The sequence below is a fragment of the Equus asinus genome, chromosome 4 (assembly GCF_041296235.1).
Source record: "Equus asinus isolate D_3611 breed Donkey chromosome 4, EquAss-T2T_v2, whole genome shotgun sequence".
In the NCBI taxonomy this organism is placed as follows: Eukaryota; Metazoa; Chordata; class Mammalia; order Perissodactyla; family Equidae; genus Equus; species Equus asinus.
This window is the reverse complement of record NC_091793.1, coordinates 36,894,795-36,916,593: the sequence shown is the minus strand read 5'-3', so window position 1 is coordinate 36,916,593 and position 21,799 is coordinate 36,894,795. Positions and strand designations below refer to the sequence as shown.

The window sequence follows — 21,799 nt, the reverse complement described above, 5'->3', positions numbered from 1 at the left end:
GCAAAGCTTCTTCCTAAGTCTTTTTGGCCAGAACATTAATTGTAAGAGAGGATGGGAATTGGATAACAGGATTGTGATAATTAGTCTAAACTTAGAACAGTCATGATTCATGATCTATCTTTTGGAGTTAGAGGCATGGACACCTTAAACAAATCTAGGTTGTCTCATCAAGGAAAAAAGGGAAATGGGTATTGGATAGGTAACTTAATGTCTGTCATAAAGGTATTGGGTATATTTCCAATGATCCTTTGGTGATCATGAAGAAAAGTAACAACAAAAGTCAAATATTTTAATTTTTCAATTACTTCAGAAAATATAGGAATCTAAATTTTTAGTTAAGATGCAACTTTATCTTGGAATTTGGAACTGAGATATGATCACTACTACATAATCTTAATAGCAACTCAAATTAAAGTGTATCTGGAGTACTCCAAATTGGTTCTTAAGAAATAGTTACTATATTAAGTGATCATGGTAAAAGTAGCTCTAAATGCTAATTTGCTTCCCCATTTACAGTATTTAGAGAAAAGGTTAATGAAGCAGTGCTTTGCTTTTCACAGTATGAATCTAAGAAAAGGGTTTCAGCAGAAGAGGCCATGAAACATGTGTACTTTCGAAGTCTGGGACCAAGAATACATGCTTTACCTGAAAGTAAGAGAAATTCTAAAGTGTATGTCCTTCACCCTCCCACCACCCTGCCTTTATTTTCATTTGTCCAAGATTGGAGACGGCAGTGAATTAGGGGTTTAGGAAGCAATTGTTGCTGGTTTTTTAAGCCTAAAATTATAGTCTTTTTGTAATTAGATCAGAATTCCTTTGAGGAAGGTATATGTCTTATTTGCCTATGTTTTCATTTAACACTGAGCACATTGCCACTGCTGTATAAGAAATCAATAGTACTTAGGCATGGGTCATTAATCTTAGGGGACTTAAGTTGGAAAATGTCATCTGATGATAGACATTGTTATTAGGCCCAATGTGGATTGCTTAGATTCAGTGTTGTTAAAAATAGATTTCAGGCAAAGAATAATGAAGCACAACTGAAACGTAAGATTGTTTTCTTGAGAAAGTAGATTTTCTTTTCAAGATCTAAAGATGATTTTCCTTTACTGTGGTCACTCTCACTTTACTATCCCCATGACAGTGGTGAGCATATTGTCAGCCACTAAAAACAGCTGATTTCTCATTCCTGAGGTAACTGATTTTACTCATAACATTCTTTTCTTTAGTCCCCCCAATATTTTACTTTAAAATCAAGTAATGCGAGTGGGGAATTAGAATATTTGGGAAGTGAGCTGCCAAAAGCTTTTGTTAGTTTCCCACTCTCATTTACTAGATAATACTGATTTATCAAGGTTTGTTAATTGGAATCCAGAATCCTTAAGGCTTTTCACTTAGGATTTACTGGATATTTTTTAATGAAAGCTCACCTCTTTGGCAGAGATTGGAAATAAGACAGATGAATTACAAGTGTTTTAAGATGATATTTACATTTTATTATTAATATCAAATTTCTTAATTTGAGGTGGGCAATTATGGTTGTACAAACCTATTCCTTGTTTTTCTCTAAAAATCTGAAGACAGTTTGAGGACCTGATATATTCATGCCATCATAAGGAGACAGATAAAGGACAGAAAAAATGAAAACCAAGTAATACATTTTGATTAGGTCTCTTAACTCCAAGAATCCTAGAAACAGACAATGTGTATCCTCCTTAGAGAAACACATACTTGAAGCATGATTTAAAGAAGAGTTGGGGAGTAAAGGTTCTGAAGAGAGATTATTTAGTTTGGTTTTCTTCTCAAAACATGGGACAAAAGGGATAATATTTCAGCAGGACTTTAACCTTGTAAATGTATAAATGCTTCATGTTGAATCAGTATATATTTTTAAACTGTTTGTCTGTAGTTGGGTTATATTTGTTTTAATAATGTTAGATCTTCACCTGATAATTTTTGTCTATGCATTTTAGGTGTATCAATATTCAGTTTGAAAGAGATTCAGTTGCAAAAGGACCCGGGTTTTCGAAATTCTTCTTATCCAGAGACAGGTGTGTTTGTCATAAATCATTTCACGTGTCGATCATGAAATTTTGCGTGGAACCAAGTTTTTGGTTTATAAATTGATCAGTAAAATTATTGATGTAAAAAGCAATGTACAGTGCATTCCACAACTGTGTATGTTTTAGCATTGCACGTACTCACTTTTCTGTATGATGTGGGCAGCTCAGTAATTCTTCAGAGAGAGAAATCTGACTCAGTCAAGTCAGGGATCCTGAAAGCTGCAGATGGCACAAAGACGTTTCACAAGTGGCCTGGCTTGATCACTGCACACGCCATCCCTGGTACCTGAGGCAGAAGACACATCTGTGCTTCCCTAGACATCAGGTTCATCACTTCGAAGCATAGAAGCTGTAGACTGACCCCATCAACAAAAGGGGCATTTAAGACAGTGCTGATCACTCTTACCGTGGAATATTAGCTTTTGCTGGTGGGAACATTAGCTTCCTAGAGTCACCAAATACTGTATGTGAGATAAAACTGAACTTTGAACTGCCTCATGAAATGACTTTATATTTTAGGACATGGGAAGAACAGAAGACAGAGCATGCTCTTTTAAGTCTGATAACATGGTTTCAAGCCCAGCCCCCAGCCTTTCTTATCAATCAAGGACTCAGATCTGAAGGCAGTTATTTCTTTTGGTGGACTTGGAATCTCCGTTTGTCTACACTGTCCTCTTCACAGTGGAGTCTTTTTATTTCAGACCTACAGATTGTTTTTATATTTGTTGTCACAGTGTGACAATTTTTTTGTACAGTTGGTTTTAAGGTCTTCTCTGCCATTAGAGCCAGTAGGTTACAGCTGTTGATGTAACTGTAGCTGCAATTTTTGTGCAGGACTGAGAAACACAGTGCATTATTTATTGCGGAATCATTGCTGCTAAGTAACTACTGTCTGTTTATTTAACGCAACAGTTGAATGCCTGAAGAAGTTGCAGTGGCTTTATTATATGTGAATGCATCTGTTTCTCCTCACGAATTGTTTTACTGCTGCATTTTTTGTTTGTTTGTGTTTAAAATTAAACTGCAGTGTTTCCTGGAATGTAAATTTAGCTTTTGCTTAACAGTAAAATAAGTGAGCCATCTCGAACACTCTAAGTTCATGCTATATAATTTTTATTGAACATTGGCAAATAGAGTAGCTAAGAAATTGATAAGCACATTATGTTTAGGAAAGCATGTAATGCAGAAGTTGATTCAAGCAAGTGAATACCTGACATTTTGGGGATCTCACGTTAGATACCAGTAAATTAAAGCACCAAAATTATTTATTTTTACCTTACCTGATTTTAGAAATATTTACTGCATATTATTGGATATTTGTATGCTAATATACTTACCTATTTTTACATTGTGCTTTAATTTAGTTAAAACTAAACCATCCAAGTCAAGTCAAACATGAGAGGTCTTGTTTTTGTTTTAGATACAATTCTTTTCTTCGAAAGGATGATACTTCATTGGGGGAACAATTTATTTCATTTGGGGGCTGTGTATATGTGTGTGTTTTAATAACATTCACTTGGAATCAGCTGAAAGCTGTCATCTGTCTTTGAAATGAGCCATGATAAATACAAATGAGAGAAATGAGAACCTAGGCGATTTTTTTAAAGCATTGTAGGTATTATCTGTTTACCAGAGATAGTAAATATTACAGTTTTAATTATGCATCTCTTTGAACATCATAAACAGACCTTGGTGTTGGTAACAGTGTTATAAGTGTTTGTGTTCACTTTTAATGACTATTTGTTTAGTGCATCTTATAAACTACAAATCTTAATTGGTATATTTTGAAATAGTCATGTAAATTTTTGGCTTATATCATGAAAATAGTCATAACTTAATTTTTTTCCTGACATTCACTGTAAAACATTCAGGGGTCCTACCATTTCGGTTCAGGAAATCTTGTAGTTTATTGTTATTTAACAGTATTAAGTGAATTTTTGTATATTTCCTTTTAACTTTATTTGTGAATAGTGATTGTGGCATGTTTGGGGTGTTATTTTAATATCTCATGATACTAAATTTAAAAAAAAAATTCTGGAAGAAACAGATTCGTGTGTAATGGTGAATATTGGACCACTACTGCTTTTCACATTTGTAAATTGGTTTTATGTTAAACCCTGTAGCCTAACAAACTGCTGTTATTTCTAACTGACAGACATGTATTAATATTGTACTTTGAAGGTTATAAATATTATGTGGAAATTTCTTCATTTTGTTTTAAATTTATAATAACAAAATCTTCATGTTGTTAAAATGTGTTTTTGTTGAGTCACAGTTCTTTCTTGGGGAAGAAGTCTTTGCAAAATGGGATCATTTTCTTTTATGGGTCTCATTCTTAAGATAATGAAGTCTCACTGTGCTAATAGTGATATTTAATTTATATTTGTGCTGGCCATTCATTTAGTAATATCTACTGTAATTTTATAGGATAGCACTCTCAATTACACAGTGTTAAATTTTTCATTTCATAGCTTACATATTTGATTTGTTGCAAACTTGACATAGCTATCCATAAGTTTGATTCTTATATATAAAAGGTGAAGGAATGTATCCAGTAGTTACATAAAATTCTTCTTCCTAGTAAGTCCTAGGGATGTTTCTTTTTATTAAGGCATTTGGTATTTTTTTTTTTGATACTTGAGCATCATTCAGATCCTGAAAACTTTGCAGTGAAGAGAACTGAAACTCAGAAATTTTGAACCTTGGACACTTAACGATTCGTCTTAAACTGACAAGGTTCTTAAAGGTAAGAGAGGATGCCTTTTTTGTTTTCCTTCCAAGTGATGTGGTTAACACATATTGAATATGTTACTCTAGGTGTATAGAAGTGGCTGCATTCTATTTGGTGCTTTATCAGCTTACATTTGAAAGACAACTTGTTAACATCTTATAATAATCTTTTTGGACCCAAGACAATTCATGAGGTTATTTTTTTGTGTTTTTACTATTTTTTAAAATTGTGGTATAATATATATAACATAAAATTTGCCATTTTTACCCATGGTAAGTATACAATTCAGTCTCATTAATTACATTCAGAATGTCATATAGCAATTACCACTATTTCTATAATTTTTCGTCACTCCACAGAAACTCTGTACCCATTAAGAAATAACTCCCCATATTCCCCTCCCCAGCCCCTAGAAATCTTTAATGTACTTTTCGTTCCTCAATTTTTCTATTTTGATATTTCACATAAATGAGATCTTACCATATTTGTCCTTTTGTGTCTGACTTATTTCACTTAGCATACTGTTTTCAAGGTTCATCCTTGTTGTAGCATGTGTCAGAACTTCTTTTTATGGCTGAATTATATTCTATTATTGAATATACAACATTTTGTTTATTCATCTGTTGATGGACACTGGGTTTTTTCCACCTTTTGGATGTTGTGAATAATGCTGCTATGAACACTGGTGTACAAGCATCTGTTTAAGTCTTTGTTTTCAATTCTTTGAGTTTATTTACCTAGGAGTGGAATTGCTGGGTCATTTAGTAATTCTGTGTTTAACTTTTTGAGGAACCACCAAACTGTTTCCCTAGCCACTGTACCATTTTACATTCCCAGTAGTAATGTATGAGGGTTCCAGTTGCTCCTCATTCTCACCAACACTCTTTTTCCTTTTTTTTATTATATTCATTCTAATAGGTGTGAAGTGGTATCTCCTTGTGGTTTTGATTTGCATCTCCCTAATGACTAAGGATCTTGAGCATCTTTTCATATGCTTATTGGCCATTTGTATATCTGCTTTGAAGAAATGTCTGTTCAGGTCCTTTGCCCATTTTTAAATTGGGTTGTCTTTTTGTTGTTGAGTTGTAAGAATTTATTGTATATTCTAGATATTAGATCCTAAGGAGGTATATGATTTGCAGTTATTTTCTTCCATTCCACAGGTTGTCTTTCACTTCCTTGATACATCAGTTTTTAATTTTAATGAAGTCCAATGTATCTGTTTTTTTTTTGTTATCTCTGCTCTTGGTGGCATATTTAAGAAAGTATTGCCAAATCCAAGGTCATGCACATTTTCCCATTTTAAGAGTTTTATAGTTTATCACCTATATTTAAGTCCCTGGTCCATTTTGAGTTAATTTTTGTATATGGTGTAAACTGAGGGTCTACTTTCATTCTTTTGCATGTGAATATCTAGTTTTCCCAGCACTATTTGTTGAAAAGAGTGTCCTTTTCTCACTGAATGGTCTTGGTACCCTTGTTGAAAATCAATTGACCATAGATGTGAGGGTTTATTTGGGGGCTCTCAGTTCTCTTCTGTTGTTCTACATCTCTGTCCTTCTGCCAGTACCACAATCTTTTCTTTACTTGTAGCTTTGCTAAGTTTTGAAATCAAGAAGAGTAAGTCCTCCAACTTTTTCTTTTTCAAGGTTGTTTTGGCTATTCAGGGTTCCTTGAAATTCCATATAAATTTTAGGATTTTTCTATTTCTGTGGGAGAAAAAAATGCCATTTGGATTGTGATAGGAATTGTATTGAATCTGTAGATCACTACTGTGATCTTAACAATATTAAGTTTTCCAATCCATGAATGTAAGATGTCTTTAATTTCTTTCAGCAGTGTTTTGTAGTTTTCAGTGTACAATTCTTGTGCCTCCTTGACTCAATTTATTTCTGAGTATTTTATTCTTTTTGATGTTATTGTAAATGGAATTGTTTTCTTAATTTTTTTAATTTTTCATTATTAGTGTGTAGAAATACATATGATTTTTGCATGTTGATTTTATATCCTATGATTTTGCTGAATTTGTTTATTAGCTCCAACAGTTTTTTTGTGAATTCTTTAAGGTTTTCTACATATAAGACCATGTCATCTGTGAATAGAGATAGCTTTATTTCTTCCTTTCTAATTTGGATGCCACTTATTTCTTTTTCCTGCCTAATTGCTCTGGCTAGGATTTTCAGTACTTTGTTGAGCAGAAGTGGCAATAGAGGGTATCTTTATCTTGTTCCTCTGTTAGAGGAAAAGCTTTCAGTCTTTCACCATTGAGTATGATATTAATTGTGGATAAAAGAATAAATGGTGTAATTTATTTTTTCCCTTCCTTCTGACCTCCCCCATCTCAATACAGAACACAATTGATAGAATTTAAGATTTAAAAGATCAGGGGACCGCTTTTCAAACCCATTCCCTTCTCCCCCAGTTCAGCCTCAACAATTATATTTGTTTCCTTAAATATCTGTTTAAAGCAGATTATATATATATAGTAGTTTTGATGTATCATATTTAAGGCTAGATGACAAGACTCATTTTCCAACTTCTACCCATATGGAAAAGTGAAATTTGGATCACCCCAAGTAAATGGAAGGAAACTAGCCCACTTGCCTCCTCACACCTTTTATCACAAAGTATTTATTGAACAAAAATAATACAACAGTAAAAAAATGATACAAAGGTGAAAGTGAATGAAGATATGCAGTCATGGAAAAGATGTGCACAAAGAAACCGACAGTTAGGTTATAGTTCTATAAAGCTTTAGCCATAGCAGCGTAACATTGATCAGGCAGACATATGAAAAGGAAGAAAAGTTATTTAACATGTTCTTGAAACTTATTTTCTGACTAAAATAGTTGTTAAAAAAAAAACCAAACACACAGAATGAGGCAGAGCTGTAAGGGTTACATACTTCAATACCTCCAGTTGTCTGTCTGTGTTATAGTGAGTTTTTTGACCCATCAAAAATTATTTTTCCATTTCTAATAAATGGAGCCTAGAGTATATGTTAATCATAGTATTTGGAGGAAGGGGGAATACAAGAATAATCAGATTTATAGTCATTTGAATATTTCCAATCAGTGTTTAAAAACAATAATTTTTGGTTGAGGTTTTTGCACATTAAATAATTCCTTTAGTTAGATTCTCTGTAAGAATCTTGCACGTGGGGTATATTCTTCTCAAATGCTCTATCTGTCTCTCTTTTTTTCTACCTAACCTACAGTTTTGGACCAGTAGTTACTTAGCTAGGCATGGGGAAACAGAACTGGAGTGAGCACCAATCACTGTTCTACCTTTAATGAGCTGTGTGGCCTAAGGCAACTTCCAGTTTCTCCTATGCCATTGTTCTTATCTGGGAACAGTGGTGGAGCGCATTCTCGAAGGCCCCTTTTAGTGCTAACATTTTATGTTTGGTAAATACCAGTTCCCTGGACCAGCTCTTTTAATTTAGCACACAATTATCCTTAGCCTAAGAGGGAGTGACAGTAGTGTCCGTTTGTGGATTTTGGAATCAGCCCCATTCGTTTATATTCAGAGATGCATATTAGAGGGTTTGGATTTTTTCCTCTAGATAAGGGCATATATCCCCAGACACAAAGATGCTCAATTCCGGTTGAAAAATCTCAAAATTTATAAATATCATAACAAAATTTTAGACTTTGAAAATTCAAGAAATGTTTCTTTTTATAAGCATTATATTTTATCCTTTCTCATAATCCTTGCCATTTAACACCTGGTTTGGATCAATTAATTAATTAGCCACATTTCAAATTGGTTTGTTACTTAGAGTTAAGGAGGATAATTAACCTGATCTTGAATTGAAAGCACTGGGCATGTTCCAGTCGTCTTACCTTACATTAGAACTTTCCTTCTTCATGTACAGAACAAGGCCTTCGAGTGGTGCCTGCTGATTTTTTGAAGGAACAGAAAATGTTTCCATTATCAATGCTCTAAACTAAACTACACAGAAGAATTTACTGCTGAGTGTTCCAAATTGTTATATAATCAGGTCACTTCCACAATGATGAGGTTCCTGAAGAATTTTATATTTCTTGTATCAGATTTCCTTCATTCTCACCATAAACTTAGTAATACCTAAAGCAGTGTATCCTACCTCTTAATTTCCTATATACATGAAGATACCTGGTGTTAGAAAATCGTTTCTTTGTTGTTTGTGTTCATCACCAGTCTGTGAGCCTCTTCCAAAGCATAGGATTTTTAAATGTTAATTATAGTTCCAGGGCTTTAAAGAAACCCTAACTAACTCACAATGATACAGGAAATGTATCAGAGCAGTGTGATTCCCTATGGAAAACTGGGAGAACCAGGGCTATTTTGAAATAAGAATATACTAACCTAGGAAATATTCCAGAGGCATAGATAGAATGAACTTGATGTAGCTTTTCCATCTCAGGTTTTTGTTTGGGAGGAGTCTGAAAGATTTTAAACAGCTAGGAGGCTAGCCTTTCAAAGTTCTTTTTTTTTTTAAAAATGCACTTTAGAACATTTTCTTCTGTGAATGTTTATTGTCTAAATATGGCTTAGATTCTTCTTATAAAAACATTACTTGGACATTACATTTATTGAATTTCAGTTCAAAAGAGGTTCTAAGGCAATTCTTATACAATTGAAAGCAAAAAAGACAAAGTGATATGAATATGCTTTCATATTGCCTACTTGTGAAAAATAATGATATTCTACTAGAGAGCTGTTTGATACTAATTTGTCTTTCAAACATTTTCTCTTAATACTAAAAAATATATAAATCATTTACATAAAACTAAATGCAAAGGAAGGCACAGCTGGTTATAGTGTATATAAGCACAGTTCAGCATATGCAGAATTAAAGAGGAAAAAAGCTTCACATCCTTATTAGTTACACTGAAAACCATTAAGAAAAGTTCTTCACTGTCAACAGTGTTCAACACTTAAAAGCTAAGGGGATATAAAAACAAACATTAAAATTCACTTAATGCAAAACAGATTTTCATATATACTTGAATATAAAAAAAGTTTAAAAAATGCTAACATAAATCTAGACCATCAATGTTATGAAAAGTGCAAACCAAATTAACAGAAAGTTTCACAACGTCCTTCTCATGACACAGGTAAACTAGCCCATGGAGACAAAATTGTTTCATCAGTTAATGAGTCTTTAATTGTGGCCAGATGTCATCAGGATTTCTGAGAGTTCGAAGAAAGCAGTACTGGAGAAGCAGCTCTGTCCAGACTGGGGATTGGCACTGGCATGTGGCCATTAAGCAGTGTTGGGAACTGTAGGGGATAAAAGATTTTTAAAATAATTATTGCAAACCCATTGGGAAGAACCTGAGTTCTTTACATTCCTAGACAGATCATAGTGGGTCGGTTCTTTCATCACCCCTGTGATAGACATCAGTTGCCACTTATTTTACAGAATGAGTATTTGAAAGATGACAATGAGATCAAGATTACATATAGCAAACAGACGAGAAGGCCCAGAAAATGTCCCTAATTATTTTATATGCCTAGGCTACTAGAAAAAAATAAGTACATGTTGCTAAAGCATGTTCTAACACTCTTTTTAAAAAATTCCAAGCCCCTTAGAATGCTGATTTGCTTTAAATATTAAGAAAAATTAATTTTGAAAACCAGAGATAACTGACTCTTTACATGTGAATCTGTAATTTCTAATACTGTATTTTGAAACTGGCCTTTGGTTTTCCAGAGTACTACAGAGATGCTTCTCAGTAACTTAAAAATGAGGAATGTTTTTACCTTAAAAGGCTTAGAAAGCAAGAATATCTTTATTTTAGGGTTGAGAAAGTATCCTTTCTAATGAAAACGATAAATATCAAACTGAATAGATCACCCATAAGTGACAGAACTCAGAGGAAAGTGAAAGTGAAAGTTTCTGTATCGTTGGCCACTAAGATGATAAATAAGATAAAAGTATTTGCTCTGATAATAACTTTCAGGTCTGAAAGAAATACAGCAGCTATACTCCCAAATAAACAAGAATAATTAAAGGCCTCCTTTTAATATATGACTGTTCACAATTAGATTTTCATTGTCTAGGATGACATGTGTCAAAATAATCTCCTGGGCTGCTTCTAGTTTAATTCCTATTTTGTCTCGATAAATTAAATAATAAATTTCACTTCAACACTAAGTATCAAATTACAGAGCCTGGCACATGTTAGAAGAACAATAAATATTTGTAGAAGACGTAAATATATTTTTGTAATTTTTAAACTATTTCAGTAACTTATGTGTCTAGTGCCTTACAATTTATCAATGATTGTCATTTCATTTAATACCTAGAGCCTGTAAAGTAAGTTTGGTTATCCCCATTTTATAGTTGAGAAAACAGAGTTCGGTTAAGTTCTGATTGGCTAAGGGTCAAGGCTAACAAGCGGTAAGGCCAAATTTTAAACACTCTCTGCTTGAAAGATAATGCGCTTTCTGTACCAAACTGCCCAACTTATTTTTGGCAGGGGTTGGTGTGCTTTTTAATTTCAATTTCTTTTATGGTTATTGGCATATTCAAGGTTTTTGTTTCTTTTCTGACAGTTTGGAATTTATGCATTTCAACTGGGCTATCAAATCTATTTGCATATCGCTTATACTCTTATTTAAGGTCTGTGCTTCTGAGTTAGAATGAACACTGGAAGAAGAGCAGGTTTTGAGTTTTCATTCTTTTAGTTTATTTGCATCTTCCTCTCATTTTGGTCTTTGTCCATCTTATTGGTGTCTTCAAAAGAATCAGCTTTTGGTTTTGTTAATCTTCTCTGTTTTTTAAAAATATATTATTGATTGATTTCTCCCTTTTGCTCTTTATTTGTATTCACTCAGTTGTCCTAGTTTCTCTTGGTTAGCCTGGCTCTTCTGGGTTGTTTCATAGTTATCTTTATTGGCACACGTGCACACACACACACACAAGTCCCTTTTATTAAATTGCAGCATTCCCCAAACTTTCGTCCTCAGCCTTCCTTTCTCCTATTCTGGACTCAACATCATTTCCTGCTGTCAGTTAGACATGCCCACCAATGCCTCTTCCCCACAAAACCCATTCTTTTGTGCTCACTCTTAAGTCAGTGAGAGTGGTGGTTAGGAGCACAACCTTAAACTTGAATCAGGGCTTTTCTACTTATTAATGTGTGATCTTAACATCTCTGGGCTTTAGTTTCCCTATCTTTTCAAGTAGAACTATTGGGAGTATTAAGTGAGAAGCCACAAAAAGTGCGTGGAACAATGTCTAGCATGCAGTAGTCCTCAATCAGTGTTAATAAGTATTGTTAGTAATCTTTGCTTGTTCCTGATCTTCACTGCCTGCCTACTCCTCAACCCCAACAAAAAGTCTTCCTCTCAATTTTACCTCTGGAATGTCTTCTAGATATATTCCTGTTTCCACTGTTCTAATCTAAGAACAGTATTTGGAATTAGTATAATTCCTCACATCTTCCTGCCCCTTACACTTTCTGCTTTCTCTTCACTCCTTCTTTCATACTGACAACAGTGATATCTTTTTAAAAACAGAGATGTTGTCATACTATCTATGGCTTAAAAAGCCTTCTATGGTTATTACTTAACAAGAGATTAAGGTAGAAACTCCTGAGCATACTATTCACGGCTCACCCTGCTTTTCCAACCTGATCTATCACTGAGTCCCTCCCTGAACAGGCTATGTATTTTCACATCCAAATCACGCAGCTCTGTTAACCTAGAATGTGCTTTCCCTCTGTCTCCCAAACCTTGTCCCTTCTTCCTAGCTCAGTTCAGGGGCCACTTCTTCCTTGGAGCCGCTGTCTAGTCCCGAGCTGGAAAGAGCTACTCCTGCTGGGTTCTTCTAGCACTTTGTTGACGCATTTATTATTCACATATTCTATATCCCTACAGTCCCTGCCTCAGGGCATTACAAATATTTGCTGGGTTAGACATGTTGAATTTAAAATTACAGAAAACATTCTCAAGTGAAAAATTAATTAGCTCTGTTTTGTTTCAAGATATATTTATACCTACTAGGTATATTCTAGATTTCATCAAAATCTGTTTCAAAAGTGGAACAGACATCCTATAGACAAGCTGAAAATGCCAAACTGTCCTCAATTTCACTTTATAAATCAAGGTTATATATTTATAGATTTAGCACAATGTCTTTGGCATCTCTCTCTTTACTAAACATGTCTAGATTAAAAGCATACCTCTTCCAGAAAGGCTAATATCTTCTCTCTCCTTCCGTTAAAGTCTTCAGTACCTGCTATAACTTGCTATAACATCAGGAGACGTTCTATGCAAAACCTCTTCAGCTCTGTCAACTGTTAACTTAAGGATTTTGATCTACTTTTCCAATCATCACAACAGGAAATTTGCCAGCATCACTTAAAACTTCTTGTAGCCCAAGTCTATTTCTTTTCTTCCTCCAACACATTTATAGCATATGTGAAAGAGGTTTGTTGTTATTTTTAAAGAAAATTACTTTCATTAGTTTAAAAGGGGCACTGTTGATAGTAATCTGAATTTTGAAAATCCATCATTTGAAATGCATAGTTTTAAAAATCAGAAAGTTATTCCTCTTACTGTGTTTTGTTATTTACCATTTTCAGAACTGCTAATTTCAACTTTTACCACACTCAGCTGCTCTTAGCATAGGAAGAGTAATAATATTTCAAAAGGTACAAAATTGTTTTTCCTTAGTCGCATGGACCCCAATCACAAAAAGAGGGCCCAACGCCCTGTCAGCCATCCAGATGTGGCTGTATTCTTTTTCAGGGTTGTGTTTGAATGGCTCCAGGAGAAAGGACCTAGGTCCATTTTGTAAAATTAAAATTCTGAGCAGGTAACCTTTGAATGCAGCAAATTCTCCTGCAGGATTCTAAGTGTAGATGGGGGACCACTGGTCTGCAGTGATTCTCAAAGTATGGCTCCTGCAGCAGCATCACTAGGAACTTGAAAGAATGTTAGCATCAGGCCCCATCCCAGACCTTCTGAGTCAGAAGTTCTGTGGGTGGGGCCCAGAAATCTGTATTTTCACACACTCTCCAGCTGATTCTGTCGTACACTAAGTTTGAGAACCACTGGTGTACAGTCGTGCCCCAAGAGAAGAGGGTATGTGTATCTCCCAAACCCCAGAGCTCCTGATATCCTGGTAACGTGTAGAATCAGTGTGGACATGAACCATTGTTACTGTTGGGATTAATGGGTTGGCAAAGGTTTAGTATCTAAGGCAAGGGATCCCAAAGAGCTCCCAACCAGTAATTCTCCATGGCTTGCTTGGGAGGCCACAAGCCCTACACGAGTTAGGTGGCAGGATTCCCAGTAAGGAGGGAAGTGAGAGTCTTTTCGTTATTCACAAACATCTACTGCACCCTACAGAGGCTCCGTTAGATTCTAGGACTAGAGTAGGAGTGCAGTCCCTCCGCTCATGGAGCTCACGGTACCTGTGCACCATACAGCTCCTGTCCCTCTACTCAGGATCTCTGAGATGAGAATACTGCTGCTCCAGTCTGGAGACTTTAGGAAATAAGGTCTCTTAGCTTCCCACCAAAAGACTGCTAACCTCAAACTTTCCTACTACTACGTCTGCTTACTGCTTTTTGCTAACTATTTCTAGTTTTTGTTTCCCTGACTGAGTTAAAATGGCTAAGAATCAACCTGTTGGCTGTGCGTGACCATAGCTCAGTTTCTCGTGATAGGAAGAAGGGCCAGGAAGAGAAACCTGATTACTCCAGGGATATAGTCACATCATAACAACCTACCTCAACCCTACCAGGAAACCAGAAAAGCAAGATAGCAATCAAAACTTGAGCTCCCCCTTCTTCCAGTGAGACCCCAAATCCCAGCATGTACAGCTGCTGGCACAGAGGAGGTAAATATTAACCTTGACAAGCAAAATGACCAACTCAAAAAAGCATGGAGACCTGATCTAAAACAGTTACTTTCTTAAGTATCTCTTGATGAGTTCTTAGGCGTCTATTCATTTAGTGAGTCAGCAATAAGTCCTGAGCCTCATTCGTGTACCAAGCAGTAGGCTGGGCACTGGGGCACCACAGTGAACAAGATGCAGCTCCAGTCTCTTGAGGGCTCACAGTCTCGGAGGGGAGATTGCCAGATGAACAGGCAATCGTAATACAAAGTGGTAAGTGCTAGATACAACAGGAGCAAAAGAACTACAACTAGCTTGAGGTGAGCCACCTAGAGGGCATGGGATGCAGGGTGGGTGACACAGATGAGGCTAGAATTAGACGGGCAATGAGGGAGTTTGTGCTTTATCCAGCTTTGCTTCATTCCTGTCCCTAGGATCCTTTCTACTCTACACTCACAGGTTCAAACAGTAACATCTTGGGTGGGGAGTAACAATCTTTGTGTCTCCAAGAGGAAATACTGATTGCCATATGATAGCAAGTGATGCTACTGCAGGATTTTAGTAAGTAAATGAATAATGAGTGTGCTTACTAGTACAGGGAGTTCTGCAGGATAAGCAACTAATAGGTTAGTTTTTAACCAAATGCCCTGGATGCTGCCCTTTTTTTTGTTCTTGAGGAAGATTAGCCCTGAGCTAACTGCTGCCAATCTTCCTCTTTTTTCTGAGGAAGACTGGCCCTGAGCTAACATCCGTGCCCATCTTTCTCTACTTTATATGTGGCACGCCTACCACAGCATGGCTTGTCAAGCGGTGCCATGTCCACACCCGGGATCTGAAACAGCAAACCACGGGCTGCCAAAGCAGAACATGCGCACTTAACCGCTGAGCCACCGGGCCTGCCCCTGCCTTTTTTTATTATGTAACAAGGAGAACTTGATTATGATTCATAGAATTATTATAGATAACTTATCTGTTACAGTATGGAGAAATTGTTCACTACTTTTCAATTTATTTCAAGTGCTATCACTATGTTGACTAATAGATTAATATTTTAAAGTCTTATGACATTTTTTAAAATGTAATTTTTTAAGTTTTGCCTTTTCCTTACTAAATTTCCAGTTTTCATAGTCAATGAAAATATCTGAAGCACTTTAGGAAATGTTGTTCCACTTAGGGATATCTGACATGAGTACACCATTTCTGCCTCAATGAAAATGTCTGCCTTTGAAGGCTACCTTTTGCAGCCCCATTAACATGAACTCCCTTTGAAAAGTTAACATTTTAACCAAATGTGGGGCAGAACTCACTGTTACCTTTGCACCATTTATTGAGAAAACATATCCCTTAGAGGTTCAGTGTTTAAAAGTTCATTTCCAAATGCTCACCTGGAACAGCGTGTTTGGCCCTTGCAGCCGGGCAGGACTCAGTGGAGCAACTGGACTAAGGCTGCTCCAGAAATGTATGCTGGAGAGCAGCGGGCTTGGGGTCAGCAGCAGTCCGTTGGGTGTCTGGGAAAGCAAGCACAGACAGTTTTGATACAGGTATCGCCTGACTCCAGCCGTGATCAGCAGCATGAACCAAGAGACAGCCTCACCATCTTAGGAAAAGCTGGCAACTCTGTTCTTTCTACAAGGCTACACACAGTTTAATTTTAATTTTCTTCAATGCTAATTGTATCAGCAATTGTATAAAGGAGGGAGGTATGGACAAGTTACCTTCCCTAAACATTCTAGTGAGAAACACAGGTTTGTAGCAGCTTTTGTCCAAATGGTTTCTTCAGTTTGCTCCCCATCCCACATTAAACAAGGTTTAGTGTACAAGCAAAAATGAGATCCCATGAAGAGGCTTTATTTTTTCTTATCTATGTTTTATTTTTCTACTGTGGACATCCATTACTTAAGTTATAAACACACATATACATTTTTTTTTCAGGGGCCTCCCAAGCATCACTTTTCCTATCAACGGCTGTGAAGATCTGCTGCTCGGTAGCAGCGTCTTAAAAAGCTCTGAACTGGGTTTTCCAGATTTCACTCCGGATGTGGGGCTGATGAGAATTCATCTCCCTGGCAATGGTTTGGAGGGAAAAAAAATCCTTTCTTGTCAGATTGGGTGTCAAGCCAAAACTGGGTTTCCCGGGAGAGTGCCAAGGACCGCATTTGCTTGCACACACGCAGCAGGAGTCCTGCCTGCTAGCCAGTGAGAGGGCAGAAGAAACAACTCGCCCCAGCTGGGAAGCCTGCGTGGCTTTTATTCTCAGCGGAGGCAAACTCCCTGGCGCAGGGTGGTTTTGCACCTTTGGTGACTAGAAGGAGCCCCTCAGTGGTTTTGTGATGTCAACAAGGTGCTCTGTGTAAGAACCACAGCAAAGGCGCCAGCATCTCAGATTGCATCATGCTGGATGCTGAAGTGTTATTTTTTCCTAGAATTGGCCTTAGCGGCTTTGTTAATTATCGAAAGCATTTGGCTGAAACCTAAGTTGAAAGGTCTGCTCTGTTCCGTGCAGAGGAGACAAACATCCAACGGTTTTCAAACTGTGAAGCTGCTAAAAGGTAAACTAATTTATACCAAATTATTCAAGTCTTTGTTTCCACAGCATTTGCTACATATTGAATAACCTATGAGGTTACTAGGATAAATACATTCTGTGGATAAGCTTCCCGTTTGTTCTAATCTGAGGCCTGGCACATTTGTGAAATTGCCATCTGGCCTAACGGTTAAGACTTAACAGTTCAGCATGGCCTGTGCCAGGGTTCCAGTCTCAGAATCACCACCTATTAGGTAGGTAATCTCTCTGTGCCTCAGGTTCCTAATCTGTAAAATGGAGAGGAAGAAATGCCTATATTACAGGATTGTCAGGAAGATGAAAAAAGATGGTCTGGTGCCTGGCACAGAGCAAATGCTTAACAGTGTTAAAGACTGTTCTCATTAGTAAGTAATTAAAATTGGACCTGACACTTACTACATGTATTTCATCTGTTTGTGGGAGAAATGCTCAATGGATATAGAAAAGTACTCAATGTTCTGAAACCAACCAATCAAGTCAGCCGTTACTTTAAGGCTCCTCTCAGTGGTATTAGGCTCAGGTGATCTGAGAACTAACATCTGTGTGTCACTCTGGAGCCAGTTCCAGCCACGCTGACATCTAATAACCAGTGTGTTCTAGGCCTCCTCATCTGCCCATCAAGGAAGGTCTCAAAGCTCGAAGGAGAGAGTCTTCTAGACTACAAAACCTAGCTTGCTTTCTCTCAGTCATGGCCATAAATATATATATCAATTCCTTTTTCATCTTTTGAGCAACAGAGGAAGTGTGGAATTTGTATTTTCATAGTCTAAAGTTTGTACCCACATCTGGATTTGGGATGTTTGCACCTTTGTTTCTAAGGGAATACAGTAGCCTTCTGTTCCTCATGTTGAATGTTTGAAATGTCTTCTGTAATATATGCAAATAAATATCGTGAAATTACTTCATTCGCTCCTCTCCCTCTATCCCTGTCCTCCCTGAAGATCCTGTGGCCGTAAACAAAAACATTTGGTTGCTCTTTTAAGGAAAGTTCCTATAAAGCCTGCCCTGGGGTATCTCTGGTCCGGTGTGAGCTTTCAGAGCCTCTCTTCACAAGGTCCTGGAGTCAGGCAGGGTGGGCTGAGCCGGAGGGCTGGGGGGAAAGAAAGAAGCCACAAGCAAAAGTTCCGCCTCCTCTTCCTTCAGCAAATGGGCCCTTCTGAATGGTGTAAGGGCGTTCCTGATCCGGTCAGCTGTCAGAGGACCCAAGGGCAGCGGGCATTCATTTTTAAAGGAAAGACCCTCCTGCCAGGATCTCATTTTCATCCCCCTGCTCAGTTCTTCCACTTAATACTGAGTCTCCTAAAAAGCCTGCACATCTGAGCTAACCCTGGTGAGCTGGCGTTGTCCAGACATGCCCCACCTGAGAGCCCTTGTTCATGGCCTCCGCCCGGATCATGCCCTCTGACCTCCTCCTCTTTTCCTACCCCTGCCTCCCTCTGTCCATCAAAATGCCACCACCCCAAAGGAGACTTTCCTGCTCTCCTCTCAACTCGATGGCACTTCTCTTTTTTTTGAATCCTTCTAACACTTTATAATCACTTTTTTCCTTAACATTTAACATAGTCTGCCTCATATTATGGGAATTTGCATGTTTTTACTCTACCTCTTTCTGTGGCCTTTAAGGTATCTTGCTCATCTTTATTCCTCCAGTAGTACACAGCTGCTCAATACTTGATGAGCTGAAGCAATCTGCAACTCCAGGTGTAGCCCCTCACTTCTCACTTGTTGGATATCTCCACTTGGAATGCCCCCCACGTTCAAACTTGAATTCAACATCTTTCCAAATCCAGTGTTTCTTATGACTCCTGAATTTCTGTCAACAGTACCACCATTTCTCTATCCATTCAACAAATACTCAGTGCATATAGTATGTATCAGGCGCAGAGATACAATGATAAAACCAGGCCTTATCCCTGCACTCAGCCCTGTCTACAACCCAGCATCGCAGTCACCGAGATGTACAATGCCTTCCCCTTGCCACACCTCTGGGATGGCCTGTGGATCCTTCCTTGAACTGCCTCTCCTATTTATCCCCTCATTTCATTCCTGCTGCATCCTAGCCCCTGTCACCTTACAGATCACATCTGACAACAGCCACCCAAACCAGTCCACTCGCCTCTGGTTTCTCTCCCTTCCAGTCTATGCTGAGTAACACCACCAAATCAATCACCCTAACATGTTCATTCAAAATTCTTTCACACTTTTAGAAAAAAAAAGTACAACTTCCTTAGCCACAATTCTAGGTTCCTCCTAACCTAGTTTCATCTGCTCCCTAATTTCCCCGTGTGAGCCCTCCTGCTTTGTTTGATGTGTCTTGAGTTTATCTAATACACAGTCATGCTTCATTTAAAGACAGGGACACGTTTGGAGAAATGTGTCTTTAGGTGATTTCATCGTTGTGCAAGCATCACAGAGTGTACTTACACAAACCTACATGGTATAGCCTACTGCACACCTAGGCTGTATGGTACTAATCTCATGGTACCACCATCATATATGCGGTCCACTGTTGACCAAAACATCCTTATGCAGTGCATAACTATTCATAGAGAACTACAGAATTCCAACCTATCAGTTCTTCAGCACTTGTTGCAGAACTTCCCAGACCACCCAGCCCATAGTTCCCCGGACTAGACCCACTCCACAAGTGCTCTCATCCATTTCCATGGTTTTAACCACCCCTTACATGTTGCTGACTCCCTAACTTTATCTCCAACCCCAAATTCTCCTTAGCTCCAGTTCCAACTGGATGTTTCCACCTGACTCAACACGGCCTAAAGTGAACTGGTAACCTTTTCCCTATAAGCTTTTTCTTCTTCACATGCTCCTCATATCCAACTTCTGGCTCTCCCCTACCACCTCCACCCAGTTCCCAAGTCCTGTTGATGCCATTCCCTTAGTCTCTCTCAGATCAGTCCCCTTTGGCCCATTCCACTGTCACAGCCTTAGATCCTAATTGTTTTTCACCTGGAATATTCTAATAGTATCCTAACTAGTTTCCTCTTCACCCCTCCCCAGTTCACATCGTCAGGATGATTTCTAAAACACAAATCTGACTATGCCAGTCATACCCCATCTCCCACCACTTCCTTTACCCCTGGAATTTATCCTCCCCCTTACTGAACTACCGTACTGCTCTAATACAAGCTATTTCACTTTTGTGGCTTGGCTCAAGCCGTTCTGCCTACAACGCCTTCCTCACCCTGTCTGCCAAATAATTGCTGCTGATCCCTCAACACCCTGCCCGAGTGTGATCACCCCCTCCATGAAGGCCTCTCAACATCCTTCCCCCCGTCCCCAGCAAAATTAATACTTTCTTCCTTAGTATTCCTTTTGCACTGCATCTGGGATACTATATTAACCAACTGAAGGTGAGTTAGGAGCTCCTAACTATCGGGGACGAGCTAACTCATGTTTGTAGCCCCTGTTCCAAGCACAGCAGCTTACATGATAGGTGCTCAGTTCGTGTTTGTGAAATTGAACTAAATGATCTTTCCCCGTTCCGTTCCTTCTCTGTGCCGTGTATCTGACTCTCTTGCCATGTGCTATCTTGTGTATGTGTATGCCTTGTTGTCTTGTCCTAAGGTCATAAAAAGAGGCACTTGTACTTCTGGTGTCCTTTCTATGATTTGCAAATAATACTTGATAATTATTTGTTGATAGTAATAGGAATTTTTGTTTCTTTTGACTTACACCTCCAGCAGCTGTTAATTTCCCATCAAAACAAGTCTAAATTCCTCAGCCAGTTTTCAGGGACCTATAATTTCACACCACCCTGAATTATACATCACCCCATATTCTTTACCTACTGGACAGCAGGCTGTAAGCTCATGAGAGCAGGCAGTGGGTCTGTCTTGCTCATTCTGTATCCCCAGGTGCCTAGCAAATGGTCGGTGGTCAATGATTATCTCCCAAAGGAATTAATTAGCAGATAGTACGCATTCATTACTTGACTGAATGAAAAGGATATGTGTGAGCCACTCAACAAGAAGTATTTGCAGACTGCCTGATTTGATCCGAGATACTGGTAAATCATTTGGGCTTTGGAAAATAAAGGAGAGAAAATCAGCATGTCCATTTAGCAGTTTGTCATACCAACAAACGTCTCTAATCTTAATCTCTCACAGATGCTGACGGAATCCATGACAGTGCATTTTAGGGTTAAAGAAACTCCTCAAATAAAGGTGACAATGAATCTGAAAACTTCGAGAGTTGCCTGCATTCAAATAAAAACATAGTTGTAAGGACTTTAAAGAGGAGAATCACACAGAAGTTTGTGTAGCACTGATTGTGCTGATCTTAAGGAACGGGGGACACGATGGAGAATTCCGGAAGGGTCCGGGGCAGGTATACTACCTGGTAAGGGAGAAAAAAAGGAATAACGGCAGAACTGAGGTGTCGGCGGCAGAACCATGAAGGATCAACAGAAAAGGCAAAGCACGGAGCTGAGCAGGGCCCCAGGGTGGAAAGACGGAGGCCACCACCGTGGTTTGTTTATCCGGGGCAGCCCAGAGCTGGCAGACACAAGAACCTTCAGCTGGATTGTCAACAGGTCACACAAAACTCTACCAGTGACATCTTCCACAGCAAAGAGGTTGTACAAG

General features: G+C 38.0%; 2 protein-coding genes across 7 annotated transcripts in view; one reads left to right on the top strand and one right to left on the bottom strand.

Moving 5' to 3' along the window:
* Nucleotides 1-18,096, top strand: part of CDK17 (cyclin dependent kinase 17) — a 113,775-nt gene extending 95,679 nt beyond the window's left edge. For 3 of the 6 annotated variants that reach the window (XM_044744900.2, XM_070507099.1, XM_070507098.1), the window contains exons 15-18: nt 561-651; nt 1,974-2,051; nt 4,716-4,809; nt 16,565-18,096. In XM_044744900.2, coding sequence (XP_044600835.1) covers nt 561-651; nt 1,974-2,051; nt 4,716-4,762 — 216 coding nt within the window. In that variant the 3' untranslated portion in view covers nt 4,763-4,809; nt 16,565-18,096. Of the gene's footprint in view, nt 1-560; nt 652-1,973; nt 2,052-2,226; nt 4,318-4,715; nt 4,810-16,564 lie in introns of those variants that run through there. The other 3 variants (XM_044744924.2, XM_070507100.1, XM_044744929.2) reach the window with 2 other exon arrangements.
* ELK3 (ETS transcription factor ELK3) overlaps nt 7,408-21,799 on the bottom strand; it is a 66,262-nt gene continuing 51,870 nt past the window's right edge. The window contains exons 4-5 of the mRNA XM_044744936.2: nt 16,018-16,140; nt 7,408-10,062 (exon numbers count right to left, since the gene is read on the bottom strand). Of these exons, the coding sequence (XP_044600871.1) occupies nt 9,964-10,062; nt 16,018-16,140 (222 nt within the window). The 3' untranslated portion in view covers nt 7,408-9,963. The remainder of the gene's footprint in view (nt 10,063-16,017; nt 16,141-21,799) is intronic.